We start from the raw sequence: 17,289 nt of genomic DNA, 5'->3' as shown, positions 1-17,289 counted from the left end.
TGGCCATTAGGGCTGAGCCCTGGGCAGGAGGTTTCAAGTGGGCAACACAGTAGGGAGGACAGTGTGTGTCCTCTCTGTTGGGGGGGTGGGGTGGGGACAAGCCCACCCCCCCTTGTTGGAGGGAACTCTTATGGATGGATGTCACAGGTCATCCTGGCATGTCGTTTACCTTTCTGTTCACTGAAGTCACTGTCTGCCATTTCCATTTCTAATTGTAAAATTCTAGGCTGTTGGCCCAACCCAACTTCTTTTAATTTATTTACTTTTAATTGGAGGGTAATTGCCCTACAATGTTGTGTTGGTTTCTGCCGTCCCTCAGCATGAATCAGCCATAGGCATACATATGTCACCTCCGTCTGGAACCGCCCTCCCACCTCCCACCCCATCCCACCTCTCTGAGGTTGTCACAGAGCACTGGCCAACCCAACTTCTTATTTGCTGCTTATGTTTTCTGGCTTCAGCTGATTTCAGCAGCTTTTGCCCACCACCTGGGCAAGGGTGCTCCCGCGGGAGCGGATTCCCGGGTGGTCCCCTGCCCCAGGTCCATGTGATTGCCCTGAGCGCTGCCCGGCTGGCCGAGCCGCCATGGTGTTTTTCTCTGTAGGTGGCCTCTCAGGACGGTCCCCATGAGCCCCTCTCGGGGGTCACAGTGGAGACATGGCCTGTCACTCCAGGTGACTTAATCGGTGCGGAAAGCCCAGCTGGAAGCCTTCTGTTGGTTTTCTGCCTCCCAACACAAATGTTCTTCAAGTGGTGGTGACCTGACATGGACTCTCAAAGAAAGGCCTTTTGATCCCAGGCTGGGGAGGCCTGTCCCGGCATGCTCCCGGCTGCCTCCCTGTGGAACCCTGGCGCCCAGCTGCCCAGCCGGGCCTCTGCTGGGAGGCAGCTGACCTGAAAGTGTTGTTATTTTTTTTAACGTGGGTTTTAGTACCCAGAGCAATAATATTTTCAGCTGGCTATTGAGGCTGATTAGTGAGCCTCAGGCCTCCGTTTGGTTAAATAGAGCCACCTTTGCAGAGGTATTTTGGGATGGTGCAAATCCAGGGTTCTGCATGGGATTGAGTTACCCCCCAAAAGGTAGGCGGCCATTTGCCTGTGGCCTGGGCCCTGCAAAGCAGTCTGGATAAATTCCCACAGAGCCAGACCACCAGGCGGGGCTCCCAGGGCAGCTGGACACTGGGAGCTTCTCTCTGCCCCCCTGGAAGATAGGTGGGCAGTTGTGTTCTAGAACCCTCTGCCCCGGAGAGGTGCAGCTCCAGCCCGGGAGGGTCTTCCTGGCTGGCCTGTTGAGAAACCGGACTCTAGACACTGAGTTGAGAGTCTGCTTTGAACCAGCCCAGGGGTGGGAGTGTGGGTGGGGGTAAGTATTGGGGTCTAACCCCACAGTGAGGTGGCCGGGAAAGGAGTTTCAGCCCCTCTGTGCTGATGCCACTGCCTGTCTCTTTGGAAATAGCTGTAGTTTTGGATGGAGGCTGACAAATCCTTGAGAGGCAGATTTTGAACCAGTTACAAACAATTTGCAATTAGTTCCCTTGTTGAAATGAGAAAGGCAAGCTCACCAGGCTTTTCATTAAGTCGAGTCAGCCTTTTATTCTCTTGGCAAGTGGGTCAAGTGCCTGTGAAGGAGCCTCACTTGGGGTCAGGGAAAATAAAGTGGTCCGTCTTTTGAAGCCTCACTTCTTTCTTTAGAGCCCGGGACCTACTGGCATGGTCAGCGATCTGGGTCCTAAATTTCTTGGTGTTGTTGTGAAAGGGGTCCGGGCTTGGAGGTCCATGTCCCAGCCCTGCTGCCTCCCCACCGTTGACCCTGGGCAACTCTGCTGAAGCCCCTGCTCTTTGTATGTGGATGAAGGGGTGTGATTGCTGCCCTGTCTTCCGTGTCATTGTGTGCTCAGTCGCTTAGTTGTGTCCGACTCTTTGTGACCCTCTGGACTGTAGCCCACCAGGCTACTCTGTCCATGGAATTCTCCAGGCAAGAATACTGGAGTGGATTGCCATTCGCTTCTCTAGGGGATCTTCCTGACCCAGGGATCAAACCCATGTCTCCTGCATCGGCAGGCATGTTCTTTACCATCATATCACTACCTGGGCTTAAATAAGGTTCATATAAGAGCATCTGAAAAATCTCTGTGTGTTCCCTTTGTAAACTGAAAAGCTGTCAAAGTTATAGCATGCATATTATCGTCTTCTCTTACAAGGTGTAGTAATTGCGATGGTGGTAAATACAGCAGCCGTTAATTGAGTATTTATTATGTGCCCAGATTTGTCTTGTTTTCCCTGCACAATCACCCTACACGTAGGCGCTTTTTCCATCTGCATTGTATGGAGGTTGAAGAAACTGTCCAAGGTCATGCAGCATGTAAGGTTTGAGTGACCTCAGGCAGCCTCTTGAGGGCCTTCCAGTTTGCTGGCTCTAGTTAATTCCCAGCAGCTTCCTTTGATTTTCCTAAGCTTGTGGTTCTCTCCACCAGCTGCCTGGATGCCTGACCCCATCACCAAAGGGTCTGACTCTGTGGGTGTGGGGCGGGGTCCAAGCACCAGCGTTGGCTCCCCAGTGACCCCAGTGTGCTGCCGCTGCTCTGAGCACGTGTCCGCAGTGGAGCAGAGCCGGCGGGACTAGACACCAGGGCCCCTCCCTTCTCTGGGCCTCACTCCCTGTCCTGCCGAAGAAGGAGTTCGGTCACGTGCCCTCCAGGGTGTCTTCTCCAGGGGCCTCTAAGGTTCTACAATTGTAAGACGCTCGTGAGCAAATCTATTATTGTTCTTTTCCTTCTTCTGTTTTAGGCAGAATATGAAGTTACTCCGGATGAAAAACTGGGAGAAAAAGGGAAGGAAATTATGACCAAGTACCTCACCCCAAAGGTAAGAGGCTGCCCAAACCCCACAGCAGGAGGAGTGGGAGGCCTTAATCCAGGAATATGGGCCCCCCAGGTCTGTGCCAGGCCAGGGGAGCACCCAGCCAGGGGTGCCATTGGTCTCCAGATTCAGAATTCTCATCCTCTTCAGAGGTACCCAAGCCTGGCAGGGCCAAAGGCAGGTGGTCCAGGCCAGAGCAGGCCTGCAGTGGGGAGGCCTGCTTCCTGGGGGCCCAGTCCCCTCCAGGGGCACTCTTGCTGCCCTCTGCCCATGCCCAGGCATTTGTGGCAGGACAGGTGAAGCTCAACTGAGGCAGGGGTCAGAGTACCCAGAAGAGAGGGCATGGCAGATGTGTGTCTGAGAGGTTGGTGAGAATGGAAGGGCCCAGGAATGCTTAGGAGGAGGGCCTGGCTGAAGCTGAATGGGCAGAGGTAACACTGGCTGAACACAGAGCAGAATGCCGAGTATTCTGAAGTGCTCTGGGGTATGCTGAAGGGTGAGGGGCCACCCTGACCTCCCCTGGGGCGTGGGGCCACCCGCATGGCCTGTGCGCATTCGTGGTGGCCCTGACGCTGGAGGCGGTGAATCAGGGCTGCTGCAGCCACTCCTGACTTCCGGTCAGGAGACAGAGGTAGGACTGTGAACAGGAGGATTCCAGCACACACAGAGCTCCTCTGGTGACAAGCTCCTCCGCTGAACACCTGCCCCCCCCACACCTACTGGTGAAGGCATTCACAAGGGGGTTAAACCCACAGTAGCTCCTTCCGCGTTTACCACCAGGCTTTCTCCCCTCCCTGCACTTACGGATGGTTTCTGCACAGTTTTATACATTTTATCCACATGGCATGGAAGTCCCTTGAGGAGGGTAAGCCCCACCTCATCGTTCTCAGCAGGGCCCCAGGGGCCCTTGGCAGTTCTGGTCCCACCTCAACCCTCGCTGCCCCTGGTGATGTTAGGCACGTCCCAGGGACCCATGCATGTGATGCGGGCCCCTCGGGCTGCACTGAGCCCTTGCCTGGCGCAGCTGTGCTGGCCTGCCGGCCACTGGCCCAGCCCCACCCCAGAGGATGTCCCCTGTGGGACTTCCTCCTGCTTCTGCTGAGCCAGACCCCCGTTGCTTCCCTCTGCTGTTTCTCTGCTTCTGCTTCCATCGTAATCCTACACGCCTCTTAATGGAATGGCAGGCCACCCCAGGGCCTTTGCACTTTTCAGAAGCAAGAGGATTCATGTTCATCAGCTCTTTCAGCCGCTGCACAGGGCTGGCTCGCTCTGCACAAGGCGTGGCCCTGGGCACACCCGACTGCACGCTGTCTGCAGGGCTGCCAGGAACAGACCTGGGGACCCAGGTCCCTACACAAACTGCATCCAGATGCTTAGATGGCAGCACAGAGAGTGTCTGCACCCCACCTCGCCAGCGACCCCCACCCCACCCCCAGTGACCCCCCTGCCCCCACATCTGCTGCTCTGGCTGGGATCTGTGCTGAGGATGAGGTGGTTCCTTGGCCGGCCTTGCTGGCTCCTTCATCTGATCCTAGGGCTGCTGCAGGAGGTCACTTCCCTCTCTCCCCACCAGCCAGCCTTGACCAGAAGCCTCTGCTCTTGGACCCCGGTCTGAGCCCCCCAGACCTTGCTGCCTCTGCTGCGTGCTGCCTGCATCTCCTGGAGGGCTGGGGCCCAGCCTCCCCCTCAGCTCAGACAGTTTTACAAGCGCTCTGTATGAAGTGTCTCTTGGTACAGAGAGTGTCTGAGCAGGGTCTGCGTCCACCCAGTCACAGCTGCTGATGTGTTGACGAGGCTGCAGGCAGATGTTTTTGATCTCCTGGCCACTACTTGACACAGGGTGAGCACCCCGGGCATAACAAGCTTGAGGGGTGTAAATACGCCAGAGGGGTGAGATCAGCTCACTGCTGAGTGCCTGAAGCAAGCCAGACGCCAGCTAGACACTCTGTGACTGTTCCAGCCTCCACGAGATGAGTGGTGGATAGATAGCCCTGTCTATAGGCTGCTGCCGGGGCCCGGAGCAGGGACTGACCTGCTGCGGCTGTGAAGCTGATAGACTCTTGCTGCCCTCGGCAAAGGTGGTGTCCACGGTGGCTCAGCTTCATCCGTCTAGCTCTGCGTCGCGCCCCCTTTCGGGCTGCCCACCTGCTTGAGTTTCCCCCAGGCGATGGCAGCTGACATGTATTGGGGACCCACTGTGTACAGGCTCTGTCTGTCACCATGTGATGTGATGCTATTGGCTCCATCTTGTGGATGAGGACGAGGAGGCTCGGGGCCGGGGGGGGACGTGGCTGTCACTGCCCCAGGTCACACGGCCAGGAGTTGAACCCTGATCAGGGTGATCCTGGAGCTCTTGGGCTTTCCCTACGGTGCACTATTCCCACCACCCTCCTATTCCCCCACCCCACCCCTAGTAATCCCCCACCCCGCACCCCCGTTGACCCCTGCAGTGACCCCCCCCAACCCATCCCGAGTGAGTCTCCCACCCCACCCCTAGTGACCCCCACCCCATGCGCCAGTGACCCCCCCACCCACCCCATCCCCAGTGATTCTCCCACCCCTAGTAATCCCCCACCCCACACCCCCGTTGATCCCACACCCCACCCCCGCAGTGACCCCCCCAACCCATCCCCAGTGAGACCCCCACCCCACCCCTAGTGACCCCCACCCCATGTGCCAGTGACCCCCCACCCCATCCCCAGTGATTCTCCCACCCCCAGTGATCCCCCCACTCCCCCAGTGACCCCCACCCCACCTCCCAGTGACCTTCCACCCCTAGTGACCCCCCACCCCACCCCCACACCTGCTGGTCTGGCTGGGATCTGTCCTGAGGATGAGGTAGTTCCTTGGCCAGCCTTGCTGCCTCCTTCAGCCCATCCTAGGGCTGCTGCAGGGGGTCACTTCCCTCTCTCCCCACTGGCCAGCTTGACCTGAAGCCTCTGCTCGTGGACCCTGGTCTGGGCCCCTTCAGACCTTGCTGCCCCTGCTGCGTGGTGCCTGCGTCTCCTGGAGGGCTGGGGCCCAGCCTCCCCGCTCAGCTCAGATGGTTTTACAAGTGCTCAGAGCTTGCCAACATTTTTTCCTTAAGTACTCCTCAATTTTAGAAATTTAAACCACACCATATGTTATGGCCCAGGGGCCTGGGGGAGGTGGTCCAAGTGGTCTGGGGGTTGACTGTTTTCCTATAATAAATTTTGCACTGCCTGCCTGGTTCTTCCTGCAGCCACTCTCGCAGGAGCCTGTGTTCCTTCTCAGGACTGCAGATGCCCCAGCAGGGGGGGAGAGGAGCCATGTGGCTGAAGCCCCAGCCCCAGCTTTGAGGCCTCCAAATGACCCCCAGGAGGACCCTTGTCCCCAAACCCTGATAGTCTTTACCTTGCACTCCTTCTCAAGGTGCAACTCATGTCTCGGCTCCAAGCAGCATTTTCCAAAGGGTAGACCAGGCTTTCCTGGTGGCTCAGCAGTAAAGAATTCTCCTGCCAATGCAGGAGACACATGACTGATCCCTGGGTTGGGAAGATCCCCTGGAGGAGGGCATGGTAACCCACTGCAGGATTCTCGTCTGGAGAATCCCATGGGCTGAAGAGCCTGGCGGGCTAGAGTCCATGGGGTCACAGAGTTGGACATGACTCAGCAACTAAACAACAACAGACTGTGGGACAGTGATCATTTCAGAGGATCTGTGAAAAAAACGACTCTCACTGACTCAATGGACATGAGTTTGAGTAGACTCTGGGAGCTGGTGATGGACAGGGAGGCCTGTCCTTCCTAAAGGCAGTGGGGGGCCCCAAGGGCTCTGCATGCTGCAGTCCATGGGACCGCAGAGAAGTTGGTCACGACTGAGCGCCTGAACCGAACTGTGAAAAAACACCTCTGTGGTCAGTTACTTGTGGACATGACTTTTTGCCGCATCTCTCCCTTATAAAGATTTACCCAGCGTGTGAGCACATTAAAGGCTCTTGAGAAGTCCTAAGGTAAAGAAACCAGCTCAACTGATACCAAAGCATTTCCCAGACTTGCCCTCACTTCCCTAATTTCACATCCTGCTGAATACATCTGGGGCTGCAGAACACCTCCAGGGGTCTTCACAACCTGGCCTCCAGCTTTCGCTCCCAGACCCCCCACGCTGGGAGCTCCAGCCGCCGCCTCCCAGTCTCACCTTGACATGCCCACCTGGTTGCCTTTGTCCGGGCTGTTCCCAGCAAGCCCTCCAACCTGGAAGGCGCGGCCCCGACTCTAATCTTTCTCCTTCTGCGTCTCTGCTGCATCGCACAGAGCCCTCTCTGCCTCCGGTCAGAAGCCGTCGCTCCTACGTGCTGCTCTGTTGTGCTTCTGCAGGTCCCTGGGGTCGGGGCTTCCACAGCCGGAGAGGTGGGTTCTGAGGAGCCCCCCTTACAGAGGGGATGACAGCACATCACCAGATGGGTCGAAGGCGGTGTCACAAGAGCAGTGGTGGACGGCGCACCGGAGAGTGAGGAGGGCGGGGGGGTGCTGGCCTGGGCTAGCCTGGGCGAGCCAGGAAGGCTTCTGACAGTTGATGCAGCTGAACCAAAGTTTCACGTGCTGATGGGGAAGCCAGGTGCAAATGAAAAGAAAGGAGAAGGGCCTTTCCTGTGCAAAGGTCCAGAGAAGGGGCTCTCACCTGGGGGCGTTTGGCAGAGTCTGGAGATCTTTTTGATTGACACGAATAGGGAATGTGCTCCTAGCATCTAATACACATGGGCCAGAGATGCAGCTGAATGTCCTGCAATGCACAGGACGGCCTCTCCCAGCTAAGAATTATCTGGGCCCGAAATGTCAAAAGTGTCGTGGGTGAGAGGCCTTCGTGCGTAGAGGGAGCGGATGTGTGTTGGCAGGGAGGTCAGTGCAGTGTTACAGAAGTGAAAAGGTCGGGGGACAGGGACCTTCTGGGAGGCAGGGCCTGGAAAATCATGGTGGGGAGTTTGCACCATCTTAAGGGCAGCGGGGAGCCCCGAGGGCTCTGAATGCCACGGTTGGTCTCTCTGCCCCTCAGGTAGCGGAGGAAGGGGAGGAGGAGGACTGAAGGCAGGAGGCTATCCTGGAAGCTGCTGCCCTAGCTGTGGAAATAAAGAGACACCAGGGCCTTGGGAAATGTCAGGTGTGGGAAGTGAGGAGAGGGGCAAGAGGAGTCCCTGCTTTCCACCTTGAGTCACTGAGTGGGTGCGGGTGCCCCCAGGAAAGGCAGGGTGCCCAGGACGGTGGCTGGGCTATTAGCTCTCTGGGCAGAGATGATGGCATGTGTTCTATGTGTCCCCTCTACCCACCCCCCCCACCCCCTGACCCCAGCCCACACAGCGCTGGACACATGTCTGTCATTCATTGTGAGTTGGTTTCAAAGAGGCAGGAGGGGGCCCAGGAAGCTTCCATCCGTGGGCCCCTCCCTTCTGCCCACTCAGATCTCTTTCTGGGGAGCTGACACTGGGCTGGCTCGTGTCCCCCAGAGTCTGAGAGGGGGTGTTTGCTGGGACTCTGGCTGGCACATCCCTGCTCAAAGTCAAAACTCACTCCTGGAGCCGAAATCTCTCTCTCTCCAAACCCTGACTTGAAGGCGTCCATCCCAGGGATGAAGTCCACTCGTTGGATGCTGCCCAGAGTCCTGCGTCAGTTGCCCACATGTGGCCAGTTTTGCTCTGGGGGCGGTTAGAGGACGCCAGCCTGGGGTGGGCTTTGGGATGGGCTGAACGCTATTGAGATCTGACTCAAAGGCAGCAGAGTGCTGTGAGGAGGCGAGTTTTAGAACGAGGTAGACCTGGGTTGGAAGCCAGGCATGGTCTCTTTTAGCTGAGCGGCCTTGGGAAAGTTCCTTAACCTCCTGGAACCTCAGGCTGCTCCTCTTGTCAAGTGGACTGGGTCGCCCTGAGGGTCATAAATACCAGCCAGAACAGAGCCCAGGAGCTGGTGCACACAGGACCCTCCCTCGGTGGTGGCTCTCCTCTGACTTTCCCCGCCCTGGTCTGTGTTTTTCAAAATCAGGCCGTTGAATGACGAAATCATTTAGACATGAACTCCAGCTATGGAGCTGTGAGAGGCCAAGAAGGGGTCCGGAGGGCCCCCAGCCTCAGAGGGCTGGCCAGAGGCTGGACTCCTCCAAATGCAATGCCTTAGTCAGGATGATTAATGCTAGTCGCCACAACAAACAAACCCCAAATCTCAGGGGCTTCACACACCAAAAACTTCTATTTCATGCACACTCTGACTGGGTCTCTTCTGGGTAAAGACTAGGGGGCCTGGCTGCTTTTGTGTGTCCATCACCAAAAGGGAAGGGACAAATGAGGGAAGCACATGAGCTTTAAATGCCTTGGTCCCCATGTGACACATTACTGTCTCTCCCCAGCCCCCAAGCTGAAAACGTTGTCTATTGGCAGGCTTATTTCTAGTGCTGGTGAGGCAGTCATGAGCATGGCGTGGTCCATAGATATTCTTAGGCTTGTCAGCTCAGAGGAGCTGCCCAAAACTGGTTGAATCAGACGTGCGTTGGGCTCTGTTGAGATCCAGGCAGCTCACCTTTCAGGCATCTGCAGATCAGAGGTGATACCTGGAGCAGGTGTTAAGGGGGCAGGGTTGCTCTGAGCTAGGGGTGGACCAGGAAATACTCCTAATTATAATAATAAGTAATAGTAAGTGATTCTGAAAAGAGTATTACACAGCATTCATCACTACAGACAGCATTTAAAACATACGAGTTTATGGAGACTTCCCTGCCAGTCCAGCAGTTAAGACTCCGTGCTTCCAGTGCAGGGGTTGAGGGTTTGATCCCTGGTTGGGGAATTAGATTCCACATGCTGTGCGGCATGGCCAAAAAAATAAAAATAAATACAATGAAAATAAAAGAATTTAAATACTAGCTTATGGAGATGTAATTCACACATCGCAAAATTCACCCTTTTAAAATACAGAGGTCAGTGGTTTTTAAAATTGTCACAGAATTGTGCAACTATCACTACTATCTGATTTCAGGACATTTATCTCTCCCAACAAAAACCCCATTCCCATTAGCATCACTTCCTATTTCCCATTCCTCCCACTCCAGGCAACTGCCAATCTACTTCCTGTCTCTGTGGATTTGCCTATTCTGGATATGTCATATAATTAAATTCATGTAATATATGGACTTTTGTATCTGACTTCTTTCACTTAGTATGTTTTCAAGATTCATCCATGTTGTAGCAAGTATCAGTATTTCTCATTTCTTTTTATGACTGGATAGATAATATTCCATTATGCATAAGCCCCATTTTATTTATCTCCTCATCAATTGACAGACACTTGGGACATTTCTACTTTGGGGCTATTATGAATCATGCTACTATGACCATCCACGCACAAGTTTTTGCATGAACATGTATTATCATTTCTCTTAGCTATATACTTAGGAGTGGAATTGCTGGGTCACATGGTAACTTGATATTTAACCAGTTGAGGAATAAGTAGATTGTTTTCAAAGTGACTGCACCAGTTGACATTCCCACCAGCAGGTTATGAAGGTGCCAATCTCTCCACATCCTCTCCAGCACTTGGTATTTTCTATTTTGTTTTGTTTCTGTAATAATTCTAGTGGGTGTGAAGTGGTATCTCATTGTGGTTAGATTTGCATTTCCCTCATGACTAATGAGCACCTTTTCATGTGCTTATCGGCCGTTCGTGTATCATCTTTGGAGAAAAGTCTATTCAAATCCTTTGCCCATTTTTAAATTGGGTTGTTCATCTTATTAATGTTGAATCCTGAGAGTTCTTTTTATGTTCTGGGTACAAGTCCTTTATCAGATGACTTGCAAACATTTTCTCTCATTCTGTGGGTTGTCTTTTTACATTCTTGATGGTGGCTTTGAAACATGAAGATATTTCATTTGATGACATTCCGATTCATTTTTGTTACTTGTTTCTAAATGACTTATTTTCATGTTGTCTTACCTGTCCTTGTAAAAAGGCCTGTTTTCTTTTAATAATTTTATTCATTTTGACTGTGCTGTGTTTTTGTGGCCGTGCAGGCTTTTTCTCTAGTTGCGGTGAGCAGGGGCTACTCTCTAGTTACGGTGCGCGGGCTTCTCATTGCGGTGACTGCTCTTGTAGAGCGCAGGCTTTAGGGCGTGCAGGCTTCATAGTTCAGTAGTTGCAATTCAATAGTTGCAGCTTCTAGGCTCTAGAGCACAGGCTCAAATTTGTGGTGCACGGGCTTAGCTGCTCTGCAATATGTGGAATCTTCCCAGATCAGGGATTGAACCCGTGTCTCCTACCTTGGCAGGTTGGATTCTTTACCACCGAGCTACCGAGGGTGGGCTACCACCGAGGGAAGCCCAGGCCTCAGTTTTTCGAGGATTAGGGTGTATATGGAGAAACATTAGGCCCATAAATCTCTCAGAACCTGTTACGAAGAACAGGGCCAGGTCTGGTCCTTCACTAGCACTCCAGCCCTGCTCCTGGTTGACATGACGCTATTCTTTAGGCCCTCTGGGTCCAGCAGTACAATCACCTGCTCTTGGATCTTTCTAGCAACTCCCCGAGATGGGTATTAGTGTAACCACTTTATAGACCAGGCACCTGATGTTTGAGAAGGGAAGAGAGGTTGGTTTAGAATAGCAGAGGCAGGGCTTAGAAAGAACTCCTTAGGATCCTACTTCGGCAATGCTGCTTATAGAACATTTTGCTCTAGTTCATTTTAATTAGGCACAACTGTGCCAGGGCTCCACCCCGGCCACTAAGGCCAGGCAGGTGGCACCCAGTTTCAATATGGTTTTGCTAGAAAGTATCCCTGGATTCCAGGGGAAGCTCAGACCTGGCAGAGGGTCCTGTTCAAGGGGCCTGCATGGGCTTCTTCTGACCAGTGAAGTGGGCAGGTGGGCTGGGACAGGCTTCTGACATGAACCAGCTTGGCATCCTCTGTGGGAGGCCGGGAAAGCCCCGGAGCAGGCAGTGCTTGGGGGGCATTTCTTGCAGGAGGTCTGCTGGCAGGGCCCACAGATGCAGGCCTCTTTGTCTCTGTGAACAATGATAGGCTAAGCAGGGCAGTTTGTTCTTGTTAAAGGGGAAATTACCCATCAGCCTGAGTTGCTGCACAAAAGAAATCTATTCCTAGTGCTTGTTTGGCTCTCCGGAAAACATCCACCTTTTATAAAGTAAGGAGCTTGAATGAAAGGAAATAATAATTACTCCAAGTTCCTCTTTCTCTGGCCCTCCTGCTCACAGCCTCACTTCACTGGCGCCTCCTCCTACCCTATCCAAGCAGCAGCATGGGATCCCAGCTAGTGCAAGCAGGCTGGCTTCCTGGTAGGGGACAGTTCCTCAGCCTCTGGGGCAGTCAGAGGCTTCAACCTTTGTCCTCAGGGGCACATGGAACCCCGTTCTGCCACTTTCCAGCTGGGCATCCTTGGAGCCTCAGTTTCCCCATCTGAGTAGGGGGATGATAGCAGTGGTGCTCAAGTGGGCTCCTTTTTCTTTAAATCAACTCATATTTTAACTTAAATGTTTCAAAAGGAAATTTGTTATCTGGAATGACCTGGAAAGCTGGTATTGGTTTGTTGTACATAAAGATAACAGGAAAATTTGACATGACATCCTAGATGGGTGCTATTTTGCTCATCTAAGGCTCTGAGCTTTCTCTTTGTTTTGAAGGGAAAGTAGCAAGTGTTAGAGACAAGTTAGCCAGACGGCGAGTAGCATCATGCTGAGACTTTCTTCCTGATGATGGAGGACTCCAAGGAAAACTGGAAAGGGGATACTTTTTTCACTGAGTGATTCAATGTTATTTCATTTGTGTCCTTGCACCTCCAGGCTAAGCATGTTCACCTTTGGAACATGCTGGGCTGTCTGCCTCCTAACTGGGATGCATTTGACAAATGCCGGCTTGTTGTTGGAAGAGATAGCATGACCTAAAGCAAAGGGCACTAGACTAGGAGTGGGGCTCACTCTTGAATCTCCCTTCCTGGGGTCTGGGTCCTTGAGGAGTTGGCTCAGAATCAGCCTAACCATCTAACCAAAGCTTGGTCTCCAGGGCAACCAAGGCCACAGAATATGGGCAGCTTTGGCTAAAGCCTCCCTTCCTACTGCCTGCCATGTCTTCCATGGGGTTTGAGCTCCAAGCCAGGGCCTTGGAGCCAGCTTTTCATCTCTGCTAAGATCACTTGACTCTTGTCTGTCTCCCAAGCACCCAGATCAACATCTCCATCCTGTTGTCAGTGAATGTGGTCAGCTCAGGATCCACCTCTGCTTGAACCCCTCCTGGGCAGGGCCTGACTTGGTGGCCAGTTGGGCTGGAAGGACAGCTGGACCAGTGGGACATGCACCCTGGGTTTTCCCACTTCCTACCACAGCACTGCAGAAAGCCTCAAGGGTGGAAGAAGATTGAGAAGAGAACTTGAGAAAGGAACTTCCTGGGAACGGCTCTTACTGTGAGCCAAACACTATTCTTAGAGCTTTAAATAACTCACTTAATCCTCACATCTACCCCATGAATTATTATCTCCATTTGAAAGATGAGGAGATGAAGACACAGAGAGATTAAGTAACTTGCTCAAGGTCACACAGCTGGCATGAAGGAAGCCGAGACTTCAGAGTCTATGCTCTTGACCCTTCCCTTTCCTGCTCTCCTAAGAACCCAACCTGGCTCCCTGCCTTGGGCTCCACTCACACTTCCTCTTGATTGAAGAACTATTAGTGAGCAGAGAGCTAGGGTGCTGATTTGAAGAGCAGCAGGGCTCCTGGGTCATTTCTGCAGCCCCCAGCACTACATGGCTCCCTGTGGAGGGCCCCTGCTGCTAAGCCATGCTCAGAATGAAGGTCTGGGCCTCCAGGAGTCCTGGTGCGCTGGGAGATGACCCTTATAGCCCATTCTCAGGGACCATTCTGCCAGCACCCCAAAGGGAGAGAGACAACACCGCCTAGAGTATGCTCCAGCCTCCAGGGATCTCAGGGGCCACCCAGTCCAGGGCCTGGCCACAGTTTCAGCTGTAGATTTCCTGATGCAAAGATGCGTGGATCTGCTGTGGTTGAGCAGGCCTTTGGCTCTCTTCTCCATCGTGGGCCCTGGCTTTTAGAAGAACACTTATGACTTTTTGGAACCCAGTTTTTTAAAACTACTGGGCGAAGCCAGACTCCTCATTCCCTAGATGAGGGAACTGAGGCCCACGAGGAGCCAGGTCCCTGAGGGTCATACAGCTGGAAGAGGAAACCGGAACATTCCTCACCAGGCTTCCCACTCCCCTGTGGTAGAAGGATGGCACAGAGACACAAAAAGGAAAGTTTCCTGGCTTCGTTTACCGCCTCCCACCCCAGTTGACCTGCAGCAGGGCCTGGACTCCTGGGGGACTCTCATTCTTTGGATCAGTACTTGTCTAAATGCAGTGCAAAACTGAGAAGACCCCTGTTTAAGTGTAGGTGGCTTCCCAGGTGGGGCTAGTGGTAAACAACCTGCCCGCCAATGCAGGAGATGAAAGAGTTGTGGGTTCGATCCCTGGCTCAGGAAGATCCCCTGGAGGAGGGCACAGCACCCACTCCAGTATTCTTGCCTGGGGTATCCCATGGACAGAGGAGCCTGGTGGGCTACAGTCCTTAGGGCCGCACGACTAAAGAGATTTAGCCCAGCACAGCCCTTGAGGGTATCACTGAATCTAACCCTCTCACACTCCTTTACTAAGGGTGGATATTAACGAGGGAGGCAGGGCAAAGTAACATTATTTTATTTTGTTGAAAACCTTTTTTTCCAGATTTTTTTAAAAATGTAGACTGTTTTTAAAGTCTTTATTGAATTTGTTACAATATTGCTTCTGTTTTATGCTTTGGTTTTTCGACCATGGGGCATGTCTAGCCAGGGGTCGAACACCCACCTTCTATGTTGGTAGGCAATGTCTTAACCACTGGACCACCAGGGAAGTCCTAAGTAACACTGTTTTAGCACTTACAGTACGCTGTGTGTTTTACACCTTTATTGCATGCTGTCTTCATGACAGTCCTGTGTAGTAGACACGATTGTCCTTGTTTTACCTTGGAAAAAGGGCTTCATTAAGCGTAAAGCTGAAAAAATTAATAACAGGGACCAACACAGACACCTGTATGCAAATATCCATACTAGCATTATTCACAATTGTTGAAAAGTAGAAACAAGCCATGTTCATCAGCGGATGAATGGGTAAGCAAAATGAGGTCTGTCGTACAATGGAATATTATTCAGCCATAAATAGGCATGAAGCCCTGACACCTGCTACAGCGTGAATGAATCTTGAAAACACTAGGCTAAGTGAAAGAAGTGAAATGAAGACATGAAAGTCGCTCAGCTATGTCTGATTCTTTGCAACCCCATGGACTATATGGTCCATGGAATTCTCTAGGCCAGAAAACTGGAGTGGACAGCCTTTCCCTTCTCCAGGGGATCTTCCCAACCCAGAGATAGAACCCAGGTCTCCCACATTGCAGGCAGATTCTTTACCAGCTGAGCCACACAGGAAGCCCAAGTGAAAGAAGTCCGACATAAAAGGCCACATTTGTATGATTCCACTTATGTGAAATGTCTATAGTAGCCAAATTCATTGAGACAAAGAAAACTAAAGCTTACCAGAGATTCAGGGGAAGGGATGGGGAGTTATTGCTTAATGGGTATAGAGTTTCTGTTTGGGATGATAAGAAAGTTTGAGAAAAGATGGTAACAGTCAACATTACGACTATGATTAATGCTGCTGAAATGTCTATTTATAAATGGTTAAAATGGCAATCTCTCCATTATGTCTATTTGACCACAAGTAAAGAAAAAGAACAACAGAGAAAGAGTGATGATGAGATGTTACCCCAGTCTGTCTGATTCTGGAGCCTGGAAGCTTTCCTTTCCACTGTGTCATCTTGTCAGAGGTTGACCAATGTCACCTTCTGAGCTGCTTCATGAAGGAGCGAGTCGGGGTGGGGGTGGCAGGTGGGCTGAGGGCTGTGTGGACAGGCTGGACCCTCCTGTGTGCGATCCACTTCCTGACGCCCAACCTTTGTGCTGTGTCATTAGCATTTTCTCCTGCCCCAGACTCTCTGCACAGCGTTTTCAACGGCTGAGTAATTGTCCCTCAGACAGACCCATTTATTTCTCCCCACCAACTTCCCTGGAAAACACGCCGTCTGTCCTCAGCCTGATGTCTCGGGGCTCCGCACGGCAGGCCGGGGCATGCCTGTCCAAGTTCCTCTTCCTTTCTTGTGACCTTCCAGGGCAGAAAATGGGAGTCTCCTTTGATGCTGGTGGAGCCGGCTCTGCCTCTGACCCCCATTCCTGTGTGTGTGGTATTTCCTTCCCAGAATTCCTCTTTAGAGAGTGTCTGGAGACAGTGAAGCCAGACGCAGGCTTCCTGAGAGACAGCCTCCCCGCCCTCAGCATTGCCTTGGATGGGCAGACACTGGTCTCTCTGACCGTGGGTCTTGGGCAGAGAAATGACATCCTGGGAGTTTCAGTCGAGTTTCCCAGGATCTTGAAAGATGCCTGCCCTCCTTCACTCCTGAGCCGCCTGGAATGAAATCTTCACTGGAGAAATGTCTTCCCGGGCCAAGGTATTTGCAACACAGCTTCACGCTGAAGCCGGCCTGGAGTCTGTGGACTGGAGGGTGTCCTGGAAGATGGAATATTGGCTTGCTGTGCCCTCACCACTCACGCGCAAGGAATGAGACACCCCCAGGTGTGCACGTTCTGCACCCCGGCCCCATCGGACCCGGGCCCTGCTCGTGAATTACCTGCACGTGACCATCCTGACCCAGAGTGGAGTTGGCTGGATCCGAGCCCCTCGCCAGGAAAAAGCCTGCTTCTCTGGGTCCTGAGCGCCCGCCCTCAGCCTGTGTAAACACCGAGTCATCTCCCAACGCGAGCTCTGGGCCCGCAGTTCTTGACCGGGGATTATCAAGTTGACAGAGCCCGGCTGGCCTCTCGCTCCAACGTCCAGGCACGTTTCATTTTGTTAATTATCCGTTTTTGCTTTTGACGTAAAAAAGTCAAGGTCTGGGTCAGGGCCACTTATGTGTTTTCCTTTCTTTCTCATTAAAGTTGCCCAGCTCTCAGAACCTCTGGCTAAATTCTACCAGTGTTTAAAAATGCTCTCACTTCCTGACCTCTAAAAAATCCTTCATCCTGATTTCTGCGAAGCCACTTAAAAACAGCAAAGGATGTAAGGGACAAGACGTTTTACAGCCCAGTCTGCTCTTCCCTCCTTGGAGGGTGAGGGCTGCATTTCACCACTTCACTGACACAAAGAATGTGACATTTTGTGACCTGGGGTGACCAGGTCAGCAGGGGCACCCTCAGAGGGCTGGGACCTCATGCAGGGCCTACTTGTTCAGAAGACTTCCTGACCCTGTAGCCCTTCACCAGTGGATGGTCTCTGTGAACCTGCTCTCTGCCATCTTAAATTTGTCCAGAAAAGTGTCGGTTTTGCCATAGGGTTAGGGTTGTGTGCG

At 52.7% G+C, this 17,289-nt stretch overlaps 1 protein-coding gene across 2 annotated transcripts in view; it reads left to right on the top strand.

The window, feature by feature from the left end:
* Positions 1-17,289, top strand: part of GRK5 (G protein-coupled receptor kinase 5) — a 226,675-nt gene that overhangs the window by 170,521 nt on the left and 38,865 nt on the right. For both annotated transcript variants that reach the window (XM_043475307.1, XM_043475306.1), the window contains exon 4: positions 2,788-2,865. In XM_043475307.1, the coding sequence (XP_043331242.1) occupies positions 2,788-2,865 (78 nt within the window). The remainder of the gene's footprint in view (positions 1-2,787; positions 2,866-17,289) is intronic.

Source organism: Cervus canadensis, chromosome 8 (assembly GCF_019320065.1).
Source record: "Cervus canadensis isolate Bull #8, Minnesota chromosome 8, ASM1932006v1, whole genome shotgun sequence".
NCBI lineage: Eukaryota > Metazoa > Chordata > Mammalia > Artiodactyla > Cervidae > Cervus > Cervus canadensis.
This window is presented reverse-complemented; position numbering and strand designations above follow the sequence as displayed.